Below are 18,316 nucleotides of genomic sequence, written 5' to 3' on the forward strand. Positions count from 1 at the left end.
GGTCACCCGTCGCGAGCAAGTTATTTAACCTTTACAACTTTTTTTTTTTTTTTTGTTTTTGATAAGAATACAAACTGGTATCAGCCGCAACGTATTTGTGACGTCATGCACTGCACTGATGTCTTGTGATAGATTGGGTTTGGGCTCAAGAACCGCACAACTAGATTTAATTAGGGGAAGAAACAAGCTGAGAGGATTAGCTACTTGTGCTTGGCTGTGTTGCTTGGCATGAACTTGAAAATCAAATTTGAACTGGATTTAACTTAGAGTATGTCTATATTTAAAATTTTGCTAACGATATTAGTCAAATATGGTCGGACTAATCTGTGTTTGGTTGAGATTATGAGGGAGATGATTAGTGAGGTTGGAAGGATCAATGGTCTCCATTGTTGTTTGGTTCCAAAAAAAAAAAGAAAATAGGGATGAGAAGAAGCGATTGCACGTCCATCTGGTCCACCAATTTGTATCCTTCTAATTGGGAGGATGTAAGAAAGGATGGGTAATACATATGAGGAATGGTTTGTATGTTGATAAAATTATTCCACATTAATTTTAATATAAAATTCTAACACTTTTTTATTTTTTTATCTATATTCACTATTTTTTAGTTAACTATTTATATAAAATTAACTAATTATTTAGATTAAATTATAAATTAATTAGTTATTGTATAATTAAAATATTAATTTATATATAATTAATTTACAAATTTATTTTATTGAATTAAATTAAAATTAAGTACTTATATAATTTCTTATATATAATTATAAATTATAAAGATCATAAGTATATAAATTGGCTTATCTTTTTAGTATAAAAACAAGTGTTATAAATTGATAATAGTAACTTTTTTTTTATCAAAAGATAGTTTAATAAAAATATTATACAAATATCATCAATTTTTTAAATTCTTTTTATGTCAAATTGATGAGATAACTATGTCCATCTATCCTTCATATTTTACCAAATACACAAAAAGATGGATGGAAAATCCATCTATTATTTTTCTTCTATCCATCCTTCCTCCAATACATACTTCGTATCAAACAGAACTGGTCTCGGAAATTTTTATATTTGGGTCACGTATTGCTGGAAAAGTTGAAATACTGCAACAAAGGATTGGGCAAAAATCCAATCCAACTTGCCCGAGCTGCATTTCTGTGAAGAAGGGCATCTCATCTCTGCGTCAATATTCTTCCCTCTACCTCATGGCCCATGGTTTTCTGAGGTCCCCGACGTAGGGATTTCTGAGGGCTGGTGCGAACCACATCTCTCATGGAGCCCAGTTGTCCGATGAGCATGAACGCATGCAATGAGAATTATAAAAGTCCAGTGATATTAAATTGTGGATTGGAGCGTCATTGCATACATCTTAAGCACACAGATTTACATAAGAAATTGCAATTATTTGTCGCATCTATGCGGTGGACCTTGTCGCATCGTGTGCCATTGAGGTTCCATTAACCTGAAGTAATATGTTTTATATGGAGGCAAGGAACCTCATAAATTAACAAACTTCCCTTAAGAGCTTCAGTTATTTAGTAGAATATTGGTGATTCACATTTGAGTTGTATTGATGAGTCTCTTGCATCGGCTTCATGTTTACCTCATCCAAATATATAATTATTCTCCTAATATTTTATCTTGTTGTTTAGACTAAATGAATAGATAATACTTGAATTGCTCTCTTTTTTTTCAGTAATATACTTGATCATACTGTTGACTAAACACAGCACAGTTAACCTTAAATGGCTCCTAATTGCACAAAAGAGTAAGCTATCCTTATACAGTCTTTTCAAATGCAGGTTATGCGAGTGAATGTCACGACATACACCTCTCGCACCAGTGATAGAGGCTGGACTAAATGGTCGAGCTTACTTGAATTGCTCGTTTTGTAAGAGTAATGTCTTTATTTTTTATTGATATACTTGATCATAGTTTTGACCAAACACAGCATAGTTAACCTTACATGGCTCTTAGTTATACAAAAGAGTATGCTGTCCTTGTTCAATCTTTTTCAAAGTGTAGGTTATGCAAGTGAATGTCATGACATACACCCCTAGCACCACAGGTAGGGGCAATTGCATGGTTCATGAACACATATATATAGGGTAAAGATTTATGTTTTGAGATTTTTGATGAGCACGTTCTTTCTCTTGGATTATTTTTACACCTCCCCCTCTTAATTGTCCAACGTAATTTTGCAAGATTTTCTGATTACGAAATTTTGACACATACAGTACATCTTTACAAATTATAAATGGCTCCAGTCCCTCCAATTGATCAAGGAGGGGAAGAACGGAGAAAATTCAAGATTTTTTTAGAATTTTTTTGTACGCGAGATTTGGAAGTTAAATGTGAAATTCTTCATTTGTCATCTTATTTGTGATCACATAAGATGCATTAAACATTTGATGAGAGGCATCTCCTTAAAGTTTGCTTCATATATGCGCCAGTTCCCACTCAAGATTACCGAAATTTGAAAAGAAAAATAAATATAAAGAAAACTAAGTTATTTAATAGATGGTTGCAGCTAGTTGAGCAATCATGGAAGAACCCGACCACTTTTCAGAAGTGGACATTAGATAGGTTGTTCCACCATCATTTTCTCCATCTATGTGAAAGGAGATATTCTTTGGTAGGAAAGAAAGGAATAGAATCCATGTCATGCTCTTTTTATAGCGTCTCCTTGAAAAAAGCTTGCAATCTTCATAAAAAGAAGTATATAATGGATGTAAGATGGACAGCCATGACTATATTTAAAACTATTTGGATAGATGTTTGCAAGCTCATGAGACTAAACTGCCAGAAGACTCTTCATTTGAACTGATAGCGGTAATAAAGCTAATTGTGGTATATATGTCACCGCCCGAGAGCAGGCCCGCCCTGGCTACACCAGCAGCCCAGTCACGACCGCCCATCCCTATGCAGCCGTCCCCGGCCATCATACCACGGCGGCGCCCGGCCAGGTCTCCGATGACCCTACCGGCGGTCATGTGACCAGTGGTACAGTGGAGTCCCACTCCATCGGCACCCAGACAGTGACTTCCAGGCCAGCCAGCCGGCCATGGGACTGGTGGTGGTTACACCTAAGAAGTGCTTGGACTTGGCTGGTAGTAGTAGTAGCGGCTTTAGCAGTATAGGCTTCCGTCTGGTATATTTACGACTTCGTGTTTCCGTTTTTTGGTAGTTTGTGTGCTGCCTTGCGTCTTACATTACGTTACGAGTGTTAAGTTTAAGTTCAGAAAATTTGCGCCTATTGTAGGGTAAGGAAGTGTTTCGGCATTGCGAACCTTATTCAACAGATGCTTCTCTGAGATGAGAACACGACTTTTGCTAGTTGTGTCGGATGAGATACGTGAGGTCAATTGGACAGGTACAGAATACTAGCTATCAACATTTCTAAACACATTCATGGTCAAAATATTTCGACAAAATGATCTTTTGAAAAGGTTTTGGAAAGGAAAAATAGCAATCTTTGAACCGAAATACAGGCCTGCACCGCAACACCCACAGAAAGATGCAATCCAATGCACAGGTTTGTGTCCCGTAGGAAGCTGATGAAGAGCTAGAATTATCTTTGGTCGCCGATGTGGCGACTTCTGTATCTCGGCCAATTCTGGCTGTCATCTGGATGGTCCGTCGCACCATGGAGCTATCTCCTGCGCTCTCGGTCGTACCAATTAGCGCACTGAACCCCGGCTATTGGTTCTGTTAAGATACAAGTTTCTCTGAAAACTTCTTATGAGCGTGTCGTGTCTGACATCAAGGCCAATCGTAGCTAATAGCCACATCAGTCAACCTATCGACATGGCGATGCACGGTCTAGAAAAATAGAAACACAAAAATGGCAGAGATCATCAGTTGATTTCCCTTGGCCGTACCGTTCTGCAAGAGATTAGTTGATGCTCGGCTTTCTGACACTACAGGAAACCAGACAATGTTCCCACATTATGCTCTGAGAAAAATAAAAATAACGTCGCTGCTTAATATGCACAATCTGGGATATCACATAGAACGATTTTATTTTGACAAATGAAGGCTAACAGAAGTGATCCGACAGCAACAAATTCATCATGTTTCGTTATCGGTAGACTCTCATTTTCAACAAGTTTTGTTTTGCTCGACGCTGCCGGTCGTACAATATGGTGGCTCACAATCCCTCAGGGGAAGCTCTGCAGAGCCGGATGGCGCTATGACAAATGCAGAACATGCGAAAGCCTACATCACCTCCCTGGTTTCGGCGTACAAGCCTCTCGTCGGCAATCCACAATATTTCGCTAAAATAAGCTGAAGATGAAAATGAAAACAGAACTTCACAGGTCATATGGATCAAGGAAAATAACACTGCATAAAAGAAGATCGCTAAAAACAAACATATATAGCTTGATTTGGTATGATGATAGCTGATCAACATTTTGCAGTGTTTGTTTAAAAGAAATACAGTGGCCTAGAAGTATTTTTCCAGTATCATTTGTTAGGTTGTGATACTAACGACTTGGTTATATGAAAAATTGAAGTAGCCAATAGTAGTTTTACCCCTCTTCTTCCCCTTATCACATCAAATGTATTAAGGTTGTTAAGTCTGATGAAAAATGGTTTCCAGACTCATTTGATTAAAATGGATCAAGGTGCGAAGGACCAAGATCTTACGGGATCAGCATCCAACATTGAAAGAAAGCGTAATGAGAGGAATTCAGCTTGTTGCAGAAACCTACAAGTTCGACGTCATGGATTGTGGCATGATTTCTAGATACATTGGCCAAGATCATGTGACTTCTTCCTATTCATATTTATTTTTCTTGTTAATATGTCATTCATCAAATGTATACAGCAATACGTAAACAAATTAAATAATGATATAATGATCAGAGCCAATTTTCAAAGAATCATGTCAAATGAGTATCTCAAACGAATCAAATTAAACTGGAAGAAATTCTTAAAGCCGCACAAGTGAACACTGGAGCAGCCATAACATTGAATGCCCAAGTGGATAAAGTAATATGTCCTATGCAACAAAGCAATCTCCACAGACAGTTGGTAATTCTTATCCAAAGACCATTTCTCTCTATTTTTCTTTTTTTCACTCAAATAATGTAGAGTAATATATTCCGTTTCTTCTTTGAATGTAAATAAATATTCATTGTGTAGTCACAAAATGATACAAAATTCAAGCTTTGGTACGCATTCTTCTAGATCTTATGTACCTTTCTAAATCATATACTGCAAATGCTAGGTGGACATTTCTGATGAAACCATAGTGTTTCCCAGGAAAAACCCAGTTGAAGAAGAATATTTCACTGCCTGGAAGACTAAAAAGACATTATTAGAAGGATGAGGAAGAGAAAGTATTATAGTTGATGAAGAATATTTCACTGCCTGCGATCCCCCACATTAATTTTCATAAAGTATTATAGTAGCTTGCATTAGGACATTCTTTTACTACCTGATATGTTTTGCTACCAGTTTACAGCCTATATAACATCAATTTCACATGAAACCCCAAGTGGCAAGTACAGATGCAAAACAAGCATGAAAAAGCCTTTTTTTAAAAAAAAAGGAGTCCGGAAAATGGTTTGTAGGTTTAACTTTTTGCTAACCTTCAAGTGCGAAAAAAATTTCCAAGAGACCAGGGCTTCTCATTTCTCATTTGCACAGATTGTGCCCGTAGAGGAGGTGCACATACAGATAAAGGAAGTACCCAATCCCCCTTTTCTCTTTGCTCAACTAGAAGAGGATGTTCAAACCTGCCACGTCAACAAATTAGACTAACATTCTATAAAAGAAATTGCAAAAGTAACTGCTATATGATATGTTGACGTATACAACTACTAGCACACACAAGCAGACACTGGAAAGTATCATGAAGAGGTGCATGTGCAGTCAAAAGGCAAAAAATGTCACAGGAAATATATTGGCCAAAAAGAATTTGGTAATAAGATATCTTATGCTGCTGTGATTTAATGTATGCCTCGAGAATACTTTAGAAACAAAAAAAGAAATAAATATAAGGTAGGAGATAAATTTTGTTTGACCTATTGAACACTGATTCACACCCTGCTTACCTATGAATGAAAAGATATAGAAGATATAAACTTTACTAGCTGGTTGTAAGAGTGGTTTTAACTTATTCATTATCGTCTTCCGGTCCTTTAGCAATCAAACATAGAGTCAGCTATAGAGCACCACTCTAAGTGGAGATGGCTCCATGAAAGAGTTGAGGGGATGTTATGACAAGCTGTCAGCCCGATGTCAACCACCCGAACCTGGTGCTAAATTCCTGGCAAGGCAAATTTTAGCAAAAGAGAGGCCTGCAGTGAAACCTATATCACTAGGTGACCAATTGGCCAGGAAAAAAGAACTACCTGCAGTGCAGAGTCATACCGGCATCCATGGAAGGAAACTATTACTATATAGATCAGATAGCAATCAAAAGAATTTTAAAGATAAAGACATCTAGCGAGCACGTGCGAGCAATAATGTCCATAGAATGTTCTACGACTATAGCAGTACCTAGTCAAGTCCACATCCTTCGGAGTGGTAAAAAATTCAAAGCGTAGTGACCATTGCACTGAAATTTTTGGGGTGGAGAAGGACATGGGCCCATCAATAGGAATTGATAAAAGAAAGCTTGTCTGGACCAAATCCGCAACTACCTCATGATGCTCGCTCTGTATCTGTAATACAAATGCGCAAGGAAAAAACGATTAAGATATTTCCGTATAACAAAAGAAAAGCTTAAAAGTTCTTAACTAATTATTTCTCCACAAAATAAGATGAATCGAATTAAAATCCTGCAGAAAAGATTTAAGAAATTGCTGATGAGAATGCACAATATTTGATTAACATTCCAATTACCTTTCTGATTGTAGGAGAGCTCCTTCTTGAAGGATGGACAAAATGCTGGTCAATTGTTTCTGAAGTCTCCAAGGTTATTGAGACCTGGAAACATCAACAAGATTTGGACATGGAACTTTCATGAAGGGTATGGAGTCAATAAAGACAAAATGCTTGTACCTCAAGGCATCTTCTAGCTCCTTCTCCATGAAAAAAGGTAAGAGTGCCCCCTATCTGTTTTCAGAATATATATTTAATAAACAATTAAGCTTTTAGAAGTGTGAAATTTAATGGAAGTGTGGATAACAAACTTGTACCATATCTCCAAAATAATAAGTTGAGTCAGAGTTCCTTGGGGAGAACCGAAGCAAAATTTGGTCATCTATCCTGATATTGTAAGATCTTCCTCGAATGAAGCCTTCTGCTGCAGAAAATGTTTGCGGCAGATTAGCTTTACTATACTACGACGCAAAGGTGTTAACACAGGTAAAATTACACAAAGATAGTGTGGTGACTTACATGCTGCAAAATCAACAGCTTTAGATGCATGAGGTGATCCAATATCATCTTTAGAGAAATAAGAATCTTGAGAGTTTCTTTGCTGACTTGGAGAGGGAGCAGCTGATGAAGTATTAAGCTTCTTTTGTGGTGACACAAATCCTGAGATAATGCATGGTTAGAATGAGATATTGTTGCACAAAAATAATTGGCAAAAAGTAGCACAACTAGTATGACACTGTATAGCAAATATATCAAAATGATGAAAAAGTAGCAAACAAGCAAGTCTAGACAAAAACCATCCACATGCCATGTGAACCACATAACTCCTTGGTGTAAGCCCCACATCAAATGCTAGTGGTCCACACATTAGAGGTACTTGTGACCTTGTGAAGCACACATTGTTTAATGGGTCTCTTTTACACCGACATGTATGTTTCCTCTCTTCTTTATGAAAACGCTTACCTCCACCAGGATCATCTATGACCTCTGCTACAGACAGTTGAGGAAGTAGATTATATGAAGGGAAACCTGAGCGCGCTCCATGAGAATACTGGAATTCATTGTTAGAAAATCTTGATGCAATTGACTGCAAGGATAGAGAGTTTCTAAGGGTTAGGTCAGCATTTCCTTTGGTAGGATCATAGGAAGAAACAGATGATACTTCATCTCTTGAACTGTCATATCCTTCTTCGAATCCATCTAAATTCTCATTTGCTCGAACCTACCAAGAGATTTACGTGCATTAATACAAATACAGATCTGAAATTGAGTCTTCAAGTAACAGTAGAATGATGTTTTATATGACCGATTTTGTGTGCGTGAACTACATAGCATGGATTCTGTACATGTTAACTAATTTACAAACAAATGATTCTGAGACAGACAGGAATAAAGGGTATTCTCTCTGATACAGTTATGGTATAGGTGCAGTGAAGAATCTACTAAACCAAAGCTTATGTTTCAATCACCAAATTCTTCAAAATATACAGCTTGTATCAGTAAATTGACTTTCATGCTGAGCAAGAAGGTATCAAGATCTCAGAGCACCTCTATTTCTTTATGTGTTTGTGTTTCCGTGTTTGTGGTTGCATCCATGCATATCTGTGTAGGTAGCAGCTGTTAATTCCAAAAAACTTCACCAACTGTTCCCAAAAAAGAGAAAAAAAGGACCCCAATGGCTTCCTTGAAACTTTAAAGTACCACACCAATGACCAGGTGGTAAGAAATTCTAAAACCTTGTCCAAGCCATCTATACAAGTGAAACTAGGCAACAAAGAAATAAAACATCCGTACAACAGCATGTTTCAAAATCTTTATGTTCAAAATCATTTTATATTTTTTAAGAAGGAAACTATGAGATTTCAAAGTTGAACTTTTTGGGAGGCTTGGTTGCAAAGCCATGATAGAATTTTCAAGATACTAAAATTAAATGATGTTTTCAATAACTTGACCACACAAAATCAATATTTTCTTTTACAGAACATATAAAATTACAATACTTTCAGACTTAGAAGTTAATTTAAGAACAGGGAAAGTAAGCCTTAAAAGAGGAAAAAAATAATGGACTATAACATGAAACCTTCTCGAACCTACCCATTCAGAATCTGCATCTTTTTCTCTCCAGTAAATATCCAATTGATCAGCTGCAATAGGTAAACTTCCTGAAAAATTGTCAAACTTAATTCAATATTTTTTGTTGTCATTGTATTGACATTTTGGCAAGCAAGGATATGGTAATAGCACTAGAAATTGTATTCTTATGTCACAATCAAATGTATCAATTTGAATGTTTAATGTACCTTCAGAACTATAATGGGCATTCCCCATGCATGGAGTCTGCCATGGCCTCACCAAATGACACAAATCAACCATATCTTTCTAGGTGTATTTATCGACCTAGTAGGCTTAGTACAACTCTATAACATAGCATATTAATCTATAAGTTATACAGCATTCAAAAATACAAAGGGATAGGTAGCAACACACTTAACAAATATTTGATCCTAATATGTCAAAAAATTCACTTCTGATAAATCACTTTTAATACAATCTTTGTCGTCTAGTGTTTCAAAGTTATTATCATGCTGTAGTATTTATGTTTGAGCTGATGCCTATAAGAAGCAATAAACCATATTTAAAGTGTTGTTATAAAACCCAACAACATAATTTCAAAAGAATCAAATATCCTAAAAGTGAGGGTAAAAAGTTCTCCCTACCTTTGTAAATCTTTTAAGCAGCTTGCCATTTCAATGCATGCCAGAGTATTAGCATCCCACAACACAATAAAGAAACATCACTAATTAAATGTACACTAGCAAATATACGCATACTGCAGGATTAGGCGTACTGGACCCAAAATTCCGATCTAATAAAAGACCTTATACCACAAAGTAGGAAAAATAGAATTCTTATTCTATGCAAACAACAACAACAATAAACAATAACAAAGAATGGAAAAGGAAACACACTGCCCCAATATTTGAGCACCACCTTCCATAATAAAAGAGCTCTCTTACTGATGTACCAACTAATAGGAGAAGTAACGACTCACAGTAAAATGGCTCTTTTGCAATGATGTGGTATTGAATTTTACAAAAAAATACTGGAAGAAGTAGAACGTATGATACTAGAATACGGGTGAAAAAGGCCTTGTATAGCTAATTTGTAAGTCGAGGAAAGGCTTTTGGTTCTCACAGCAAGTATAGAAAACTCCAAATATGAGAAGGGACTTTGTGTCCTATTCCACTCTTCATCAATATGAGATAACATATGAGGTACTAGATTCAAAAAGCCAAAACCCAATTGTCCGGCAGGTTTGTTGGTCAATAATGATAGATAAAATCAATTTGTATTAACTAGCATCTGTTTCATGCTTACTTGCGACCAACACTCCACATAAAACAAATAATGCATAACAAAAGCACTTCAAGTACATGCATCCAAAATCAATATATAACTACCCTGACCTTCATTCAGCAAGTTGTTGCTCTTTTGTGAGACCCATATTTGCAAAGGAGTTCGAGCTTCCTGCAGAAATGAAGTTAAGCATAATTACACCATAATGAAGCAAGAAAAAGATCACCATATAATTTAAGGTGGCACCATTTTCAGAAGAAGAAACACGGATGCACACTTAACGACAGAAACATTTAAAAAACATCGCCTGCTACCAAGATTTATAAAATATGTTGAGTTGCAACAATTTAATACTCAAAGATCGATTGCTGGAGTTCTCCCACCAGTCTAAAATTAATAATAACTTCACCTGCCGCAAACAATTCCTCCAGATATTTTTGCCCCCTTGGTACAACCATTTAGAGACCTGATACCATTTAAAGCTTAGAGAAAAGGGCTTGCTTTTAGTTGAGATTAGCAGAAATGCAGTTGCATATGACACCGAACAAAGATCGACACTTGGGAAAAGGATTATCGGTTTATCACTTACTGATAGGTCTTTACTCTTAAATAATATGTTGGAGTAAAGTAGCGTACTATACTGGTCAAGGGGTTGAGCATTTTTAAAAGGCTTATTTAATCATTACCTAAAGATATGAAGATGGGATCAACTAGATAGATCTAGTGAGACAGATAACAATTCTGGTGGAAAAGGTGTTGACTCTTCTTGTACTGACCCAAGATATGGCGATCATCCTGTCTACACGGCATGTGCATCACGAAGTAGAATAAGAGATGTACAGTGAGAGGACTCACTAGCAAAATATTATTGTCCACATATATAGGAGCACACATCCACCTAGTAACATATGCTTATTCTGCATATCATAGAGTGTCACATACCAACATAAGATATGATAAAAGGCTATCAGAAAAACAAAAATGGCATCCTGATGCACGAGACTCCCGCCACTATGGGGTCTACGGAGGATCAAATGGATGTAGGCTCACCCCCGTGTTTGGAGAGGCTATTTTTGTGTTTCGAGAAACACACGATACCCATACTAATAATACTGTAAAATCAGTTTACTTAATAATGTTATTTCACATTAGTCTATCTTCAGAGCTCCATCTTGTTGTTTTGCGTTTTAAAGTTTTTTTTAGTAGCAATAATGCATATATGAGAGAAGTAATACTATATCATGTTTTCCAATAACTATACTTTATTGCTAAGTTCAAAATATGTCTATGGGTACTTATAAAGCAATCACAAACTCCTAATAAGAAATAAGACTGGTTTGGGGGTGGCCGGGTGGGGGTATTCACTCTGTATCAAAGTTTATTTTAGTAGCAACAAGACATCTGATAGAATTCATAGTACATTATGTTTTCTAACAACTATACATGTGCTTTTAGAGTTCAAAAGATAATTGATCTTCACAAAGCTATCTTAATCACAATGGTAGGAAGAAATATACCTATCTTACCATGGCTAGCATATCTATAGACTATTCTTTCACAAGGCATATCATTTAGCCCTGCAAGTGTGAGTGCTCCATGCACTAACATATCCAGATACATATGATTTCAAAATCCTTGCTCTTCAACCATAATGAGGTGATGCTCTAGTAGCAATGCAACCTCCTTCTGCACTATTGCCCCTCGGCAAGAAGAAATTCAACCTCAAGGTGATTGTATCCTAATTGATAATTTATTTTGTTTAGGGTGTATGGATTCCATAATAGATCAGTTCTTCACTAAACCCTCTTCAAGTTTTCAACTGAAAAATAGATCATGTGAACTGAATGTACCTTAATGGCCATGCTACTAAATAAGTCCAATATGGGTTGATTACTCAGACTCAAAGCTTATTAGAACGATACTGCTGAACTTAACTTTATATAAGATGTCTAGCATAGTTGGTACAGTGTCAAGTGTCACAACAAATTGAGGTCAAAAGTGGTTACCTATTTACTGTTTTTGAATATGCCAGAGGTAAACTAGGGATATTAATATTGGAATATATGTTTAGCAACAGTTAGCATTGTTTGCACTAGATAGATCAGAAGAACCAAATAGAAGGATGGAGGGAGGAAGGGAGAGGGAGAGAGAGGGAGGGACGGGGGGAGAGATACCAATGGGTGGAAATCCAAGGTAGAAGGGTTCCTATAATTGGTCGTATGGGAAGGTCCAGAAGGGGCATTGATGGAACTTGCGATGAAGGCTTTCAGATGGCCTACTTACTAAAGGATATTTCTGTTTACAGGGGCAAAACATAAAAGAGATTCATACAGTGAACCACAATGGAGAAAGTTTATTATCCATTGGTTTTTGTAACAAAACAAAACCTACAAGACGGGTACATGAAACTGAAGCACAACGACGTGTACACATACACAAAATGATAGAAAGATCAGCAACTCCATAAATAATTATATATGTATTGAGAATGGGCTAGGGATTCCCAAACTCTTCCCAAAAAGAATAATTACATATGCATAGAGAATAGAGAAAATAAAGAAAAATGAATATTTGATATATGAGCATGCCATCTCCAGAAAGTAAACCATGAATACTATATACGACAGTAGATAATGTACAGTAAAAATTATCTACTAAAAACCTTGTTGAAATATTTAAGCAATAGACAAACTAACCAATTGAATTAAATCATTTGTGGACCTATTATGATCGCCGTTCTCCAATACAAGCCAGCGTCCACGTAATGTACTTCTAACATAATATATATAGCGAATGCTGGTACCCCTATAAGATGGTGGTAAAATCTTTGGCAGCTCAACTCGTACTAAATCTGCATAAAATTGTTCACACTCAAAGTTTGAAACTATATTTTATAAAAGAACACATTTAGCACGAGAAAGATACAGAAACCAGTGTTATATTGAATAAAATTGTGCCTTAAGCCATAGAATGCTGAAAAAAGTAATAAACATAATTTTCATAATGCCTATAAATTATTGAACATCCAAAAAAAAGCCTCCTAATTGCTAACTCAAAACAAACTGTCTTATACTCGTTAGTCAGAATCAGACACACCACAATGTCTAATCAGGAACCTAAATAATTCCATGCAACAGTCAACTTTTGTGACAACTAGGTGTTTATTTAAAAAAGAAAATGACAAGAACATAATAGATCTCATCCTCCCTTCCATTATCCAAGGATAAGTAATCTATTTCACATATCTTGCTGGTCCCACTTCCCACATGCCAACACACTCTTTACCAGTAACCATTTCGAGTGGGATCCAATTCCAAAAGGGAGGGTGCCCCTTGAGTTCATTTGCTTTTGGTTTATTGCTGCTTTCTATTCTCGCATGGATCTTGAATCTAAAACACTCTTCAATACTGTTTTGAAAGCCCATCTCCCTTTCCTATAGACATCTAACCAACTTTCAGTGGCTCTCAACTTATGAGGTGAACATGAATCAAATACACAGATACAAGCAAAATGAATTTCATGTCTGACTTCCATAATATTTTTTCAATCAACTTGACCATCAAAAATAAGTGATTGAATAAATAAGAAAGGACTAAAACTGTTTATCGATGAATTACGTGTCAAACAACTCCAAGCCATCATCCCCAGACCTTTCTTCTTAGAGTCTTGTAAAAGACATTAATCATCAATCTGTCATAGTTACACTCTTCATTGACATTTCTGCCAACAACATAGCCTCTCAACCATTAGGCTCAATTACATGGATTAGTTTCATAGCAACTCAAAACAAACAAAGTGTAGCGCCATTTCGATGTACAGAGCTTTTAATATTTTTGAGCAAAACAGGAACAGGCTTATTGCACCAGCAATGGTTTTCTGATATCATGGCTTAGAACTTATATGAAAATTTATTGTTATTAAATATCATAAGAATGCCAGGTTGAATCAAAACATTTTTTTCTCTGAGCATTTAATATAGTAAATAGTTTCAGTTATAAAAGACAGAAGAATATGAACAAACTGCTTTGGCTCTAAACTGTGCTAAACAATCTAGATCCCTTTTCTGTCAAATCTTTAGTATATGAATAGACATTGACCTAGACTAGAGAGTCAACTTACATGTCTTGGTAACCCCATAAGAAACAATCACTTTTGATACTATCGATGGTACCAGAGAGTCCAGGAACAATTGCTCACCTGCAATTCAACAACGATAGATGGTGAACCAAGAAACACATTTCAGTATATTGGACCAACCAAGTGGTATCAAGTCAAAGGAATTAGAATATTTGACTAATTATATTGCTAGTTAAGCAGCTAATAAAAATAATGCAGAAAACACAGAATTCAAGTGTCACAGAAGTAAACTAAAAAGCCTCCACGAACTAGTCTCATATTACCATTTAGGAATTTGTCCCATTAAACCTAATCTTAATATCTATTCCTATATCTCACTGCATGCATTTTCAAATTCTTCCTCGCAATTCTTATCCAGATCAGTTCAGAAAGGGAAGAAATTAGTGCGACTGATTTAAAAAACAAAAAAAAAATGTAACAGAACAGGAAATGTGCAAATATTAAATAAATTATCAAAATTTAAAAAATTAGAAATTTATGTGAAGCATGTCAATGAGAAGGCAGAATATAAAAGAATTTAGAAAAAAAGGTTTTTTTAATCTTGACAACCAAGGTAAGTAATAATAATTTAAATGAGGAATTATATAATTGGAAAATCTCTTGATTAAAATCCAAGAATGACTTGACTTCTGAGTGTTTCTGATAAACAGGAAAAAACATCTAATGTCGCTTCCTTCAGTGTACTTAGCTCCCCCTTCCCCTGCCACCCTTCCATGCATATTGAAGTTCTTATGCATTCACATGAATAAGCCATCTCAATCATTTCTCCACACTTTTTTTTCTATGTTCAACTCCTAAAACTTCTTCAAAGTTACTTTAATTAAACTTTGCCCTACCAATTTTACCAAATAGGCACCTCAAAATTCTTATATTTTTCTATGAGAATATTATTCTTGCCATACTAATCTCTTATGATATTTCCGTGTACCTCCCCTACTTGCTAGGTGCACAACACTCTGCAAGCACATACTTAAACTCATCCACCTTGATTTAGTTATATATCAGAAATGTCTTCATCCACGTCTTTATCATTCCATGTGGCTAAAATAATGACTTTGGATATCGTTTGGACCATCAAGTTGAACATCTATTGAAGGTTTTTGTCTTTTCCAACATTTATCTATATCCTGCGACAAATGACCATATTCCTATATAAGCTAAATTACGTCATATAGGCATTCCAATCTTTTACACAGAACCACAACTTATATATGGTAGTGAACTTATCAATCTCTTCCAAGCACAAACACGTATAAGGAAATGGCATGAGTGCAAGTTTTGCATATTATGAGATCACGAGTGTTCGGTTTAAGTCTTATGTTTAATCTGTGGACAAGAAAGCAAGGATGTGCAATCCTCATGATCACCAATACTATCAAGAATCAACCAATTTAACCAAACAATCTTTTGAATTATGCCAGTGTTAGATAAATTTAAAGGAAGTAGAAAACTACCTCTCCTTTGCTTTGATCCAGGTAATGGCTTCTGTGTGGCAAACCACTGAGTGTCCAATTTCTCAATACCTTTAATTTCAAATGTAAGGTTATCGACCAAGAGCGAAGGGATACTATCACTTGAATGCTCTGCCTCAGTAAGCCCCTTTGAAATTTTCAGACTACAAATCTCTATGGTTGCAGTAACTGAGTCACCAGGCCTGTATATCTCTTTATCTGTTTGGAGTTTGAAGGAAGGAGTAAATTTGTTCTTGACAGCCGAGTCACCCTTCCTGCCATCAAACCAACCAACGTTTCCAAAGAAGGAGAACCCCTGAGGCAATTTCCGTGACATCTCCTCAACACTGAACGCCCATACAGGTGGGACACTTTCTCTTCACCACAAAGAATTATTAAGTCGTCCACAGCTTGGTACTTGATCCATCATTGTCAGTAATACATTATTGCACCTAAAAGATTTGTGAAATAGCATGAAGAAAAAGTTCTGCCTGCCACTTAGAAGATATCCTGCACACATATAACTTACCGTTAACAGATAGCCATATGGCCATTGGATTAACAAGGGAATATATTCTGATGCAATTATACTTAAAGAAAACCTAAAAAGATCAGATTTTCTTTCGTTATAACGAAGAACTACCAACTGAATCAGAAATCAAATATAACTATCTAATCATTTCCGCAATACAATCCAAAAGACTACAAAAGGAGAATCGAGATAAGATTTCTAGTAATGCTGAAGCGGTGGAGCACTTGACGAGCAGGCTTGGACGTCGAAATGTTCCAAGAAACATCGAAAAAAAAAAAATTCATACGCCATAAATACTCGTTCAAGTTACAAATCTACCCCCAGATTAGTTCGCGAGAATGGCGCTTAGATCTAGGGTTTGATAAACCCTTGATAATGACCTCAGAAACCGGGGATATCATGCAAGAACGACGATTGGTGCGAGCCAATGCGGATAATTCCAGTTCTAAGAATTCCAAGAACTCGAACAGCGATTAGATTGCAGGTCAAGATGGAAGGAGATCGAGCTCCAGGGGATCGAAGAGGTTAGAGAATCAAGAAATCGATTGGATCGAGGAATTGCCCTAAGATCTGAGGAGAGGGGCGATGGGGGAGGAATCGAGCGGCGAAAGAGGGGAGGAGGGCGAGAACGAAAAGAAATCAAAGAGATGCGGTTAGGTTACCGTTGGCTTCTTGCGCTCTAATAACTGCTCCTTCTTGAGTCTTCTGAGAATCGTTTCTTCTTCTTCCCTCCTCCCTCTCGGCCGGTCGGCTTGGATCCGCGCTGGTGCACGATTACCTCCCGGTGAGATCTTAGACGTTCTTTGGATAGGTGGAAGGTATCCTTACAGAAAAGAAGTGGTTGATGGAATCGGGTACGGTCACCACAGGTGAAAAACCAGTTGCACATGCCGACATAGGATTCAGTGCGGGGCACGAAGGAGTCCGGCCAGACGCTTGCCTCCAGCCACAAGCATGTAACAGATGCCATATTTAAATTTTATTTACTTGGAGCAATGACTGAAAGACATGGCAAAAGTTTTTAGATTCGTGAATGACCCATGATTGCTTTGTATATGCACTTGTTAATACCTTAGCATGCACATTTATATGACAAATAAAATCAAGAAATATGACAGAATTATATTTTTTTAAGAAAAAGATAAATGCAAAAAAAAAAATTGAGTGATTTCATGCAAGAATACAAGATGGTTTTGCCACTAGTGATAAGATAATGCTATTTAAATAAGCAAGTTCAATGATATGTGCAAGTGAAAGAAAGTTGAACGAAAGATACTTGGTTTATTTTGTGGCAAATAATAATAATAATAAGGTTTGCTCGAGAAAGATGGAGATGATTCGGCTATAGTTAGTGGTTGGATTCTACAGGATGTGGAGGATGGACATGTGCCACCCGCTGCTCAGAGATATCCAAGTTATGATCAGTGGTAGGATGGTTTTGCAAACAAAGCATGTGTATCATGAGGCTAAAGGGGCAGCAGATTAGATAGTCTTGTATTTGGCTAAGGAATAATACCCGGTGCACTCTAGGACTTATTATCTTTTGATTTTTTTTGGATATATTTGTATCCGACATGTACGATACATCCGCTTCAGGAAAAAAAAAAGTGATTGTTATATAATTTTTAAAATTTTCATCCCAAAATCATTTAAAGCTAGCAAAAGTAAATAGAAAGAAAAAAATCTCCGAAATTTTTTATAAATACTTGTTTTCTTGAATCACAACTTTCAACATAAACTCTTAATAGAATAAAAAAAAAATTTATCTTCTCGAGACAATGCCACCTTCTCATAATCCAGGTACAAAAATACGCCTTTGTATTTACCATTTACAATATCGCTGTAGATGATATGTCAAATACAATTATTATGGGATGCTTTCGAATGTCAGTATAAGAAAATGCAGTTCATACAAAATCTCCATTGCATAAATTATTCAAGTCATGGCTTAGAAGGCTACGATTGTCAATGAGCCGAGGAGCCAAGGATGGATGGAGGTATA

At 36.3% G+C, this 18,316-nt stretch overlaps 1 protein-coding gene across 15 annotated transcripts; it reads right to left on the reverse strand.

Moving 5' to 3' along the window:
* Positions 1-3,968: 3,968 nt before the first annotated feature.
* On the reverse strand, positions 3,969-17,371 carry LOC103718423 (uncharacterized). 15 transcript variants are annotated; one of them, XR_015975469.2, is made up of 16 exons: positions 16,977-17,371; positions 15,786-16,292; positions 14,314-14,391; positions 12,891-13,045; positions 10,305-10,365; positions 8,932-8,999; positions 8,386-8,439; positions 7,801-8,059; positions 7,357-7,497; positions 7,155-7,261; positions 7,018-7,071; positions 6,859-6,942; positions 6,514-6,677; positions 5,601-5,747; positions 5,208-5,304; positions 3,969-4,290 (listed from the first exon to the last, which is right to left on the reverse strand). XR_015975469.2 is itself a non-coding variant. In XM_088716298.2 (15 exons), the coding sequence occupies exons 2-14, from the start codon at positions 16,117-16,119 to the stop codon at positions 5,603-5,605; spliced, it is 1,569 nt and encodes a 522-aa protein (XP_088572424.1). In that variant the 5' UTR covers positions 16,120-16,292; positions 16,977-17,371; the 3' UTR covers positions 3,969-4,290; positions 5,601-5,602. The 15 variants fall into 15 exon arrangements, 10 of the variants coding, with proteins under 10 accessions (XP_088572424.1, XP_088572417.1, XP_088572425.1 ...); XR_015975470.2 differs by having other exon boundaries at positions 5,208-5,312; XR_015975473.2 differs by lacking the exon at positions 8,386-8,439 and having other exon boundaries at positions 7,801-7,924.
* Between the last annotated feature and the right edge of the window lie 945 nt (positions 17,372-18,316).

This window comes from Phoenix dactylifera, chromosome 2, assembly GCF_051530095.1.
Source record: "Phoenix dactylifera cultivar Ajwa chromosome 2, Ajwa_hap1_PhDact_Kaust_v1.1, whole genome shotgun sequence".
NCBI classification, from domain to species: Eukaryota; Viridiplantae; Streptophyta; class Magnoliopsida; order Arecales; family Arecaceae; genus Phoenix; species Phoenix dactylifera.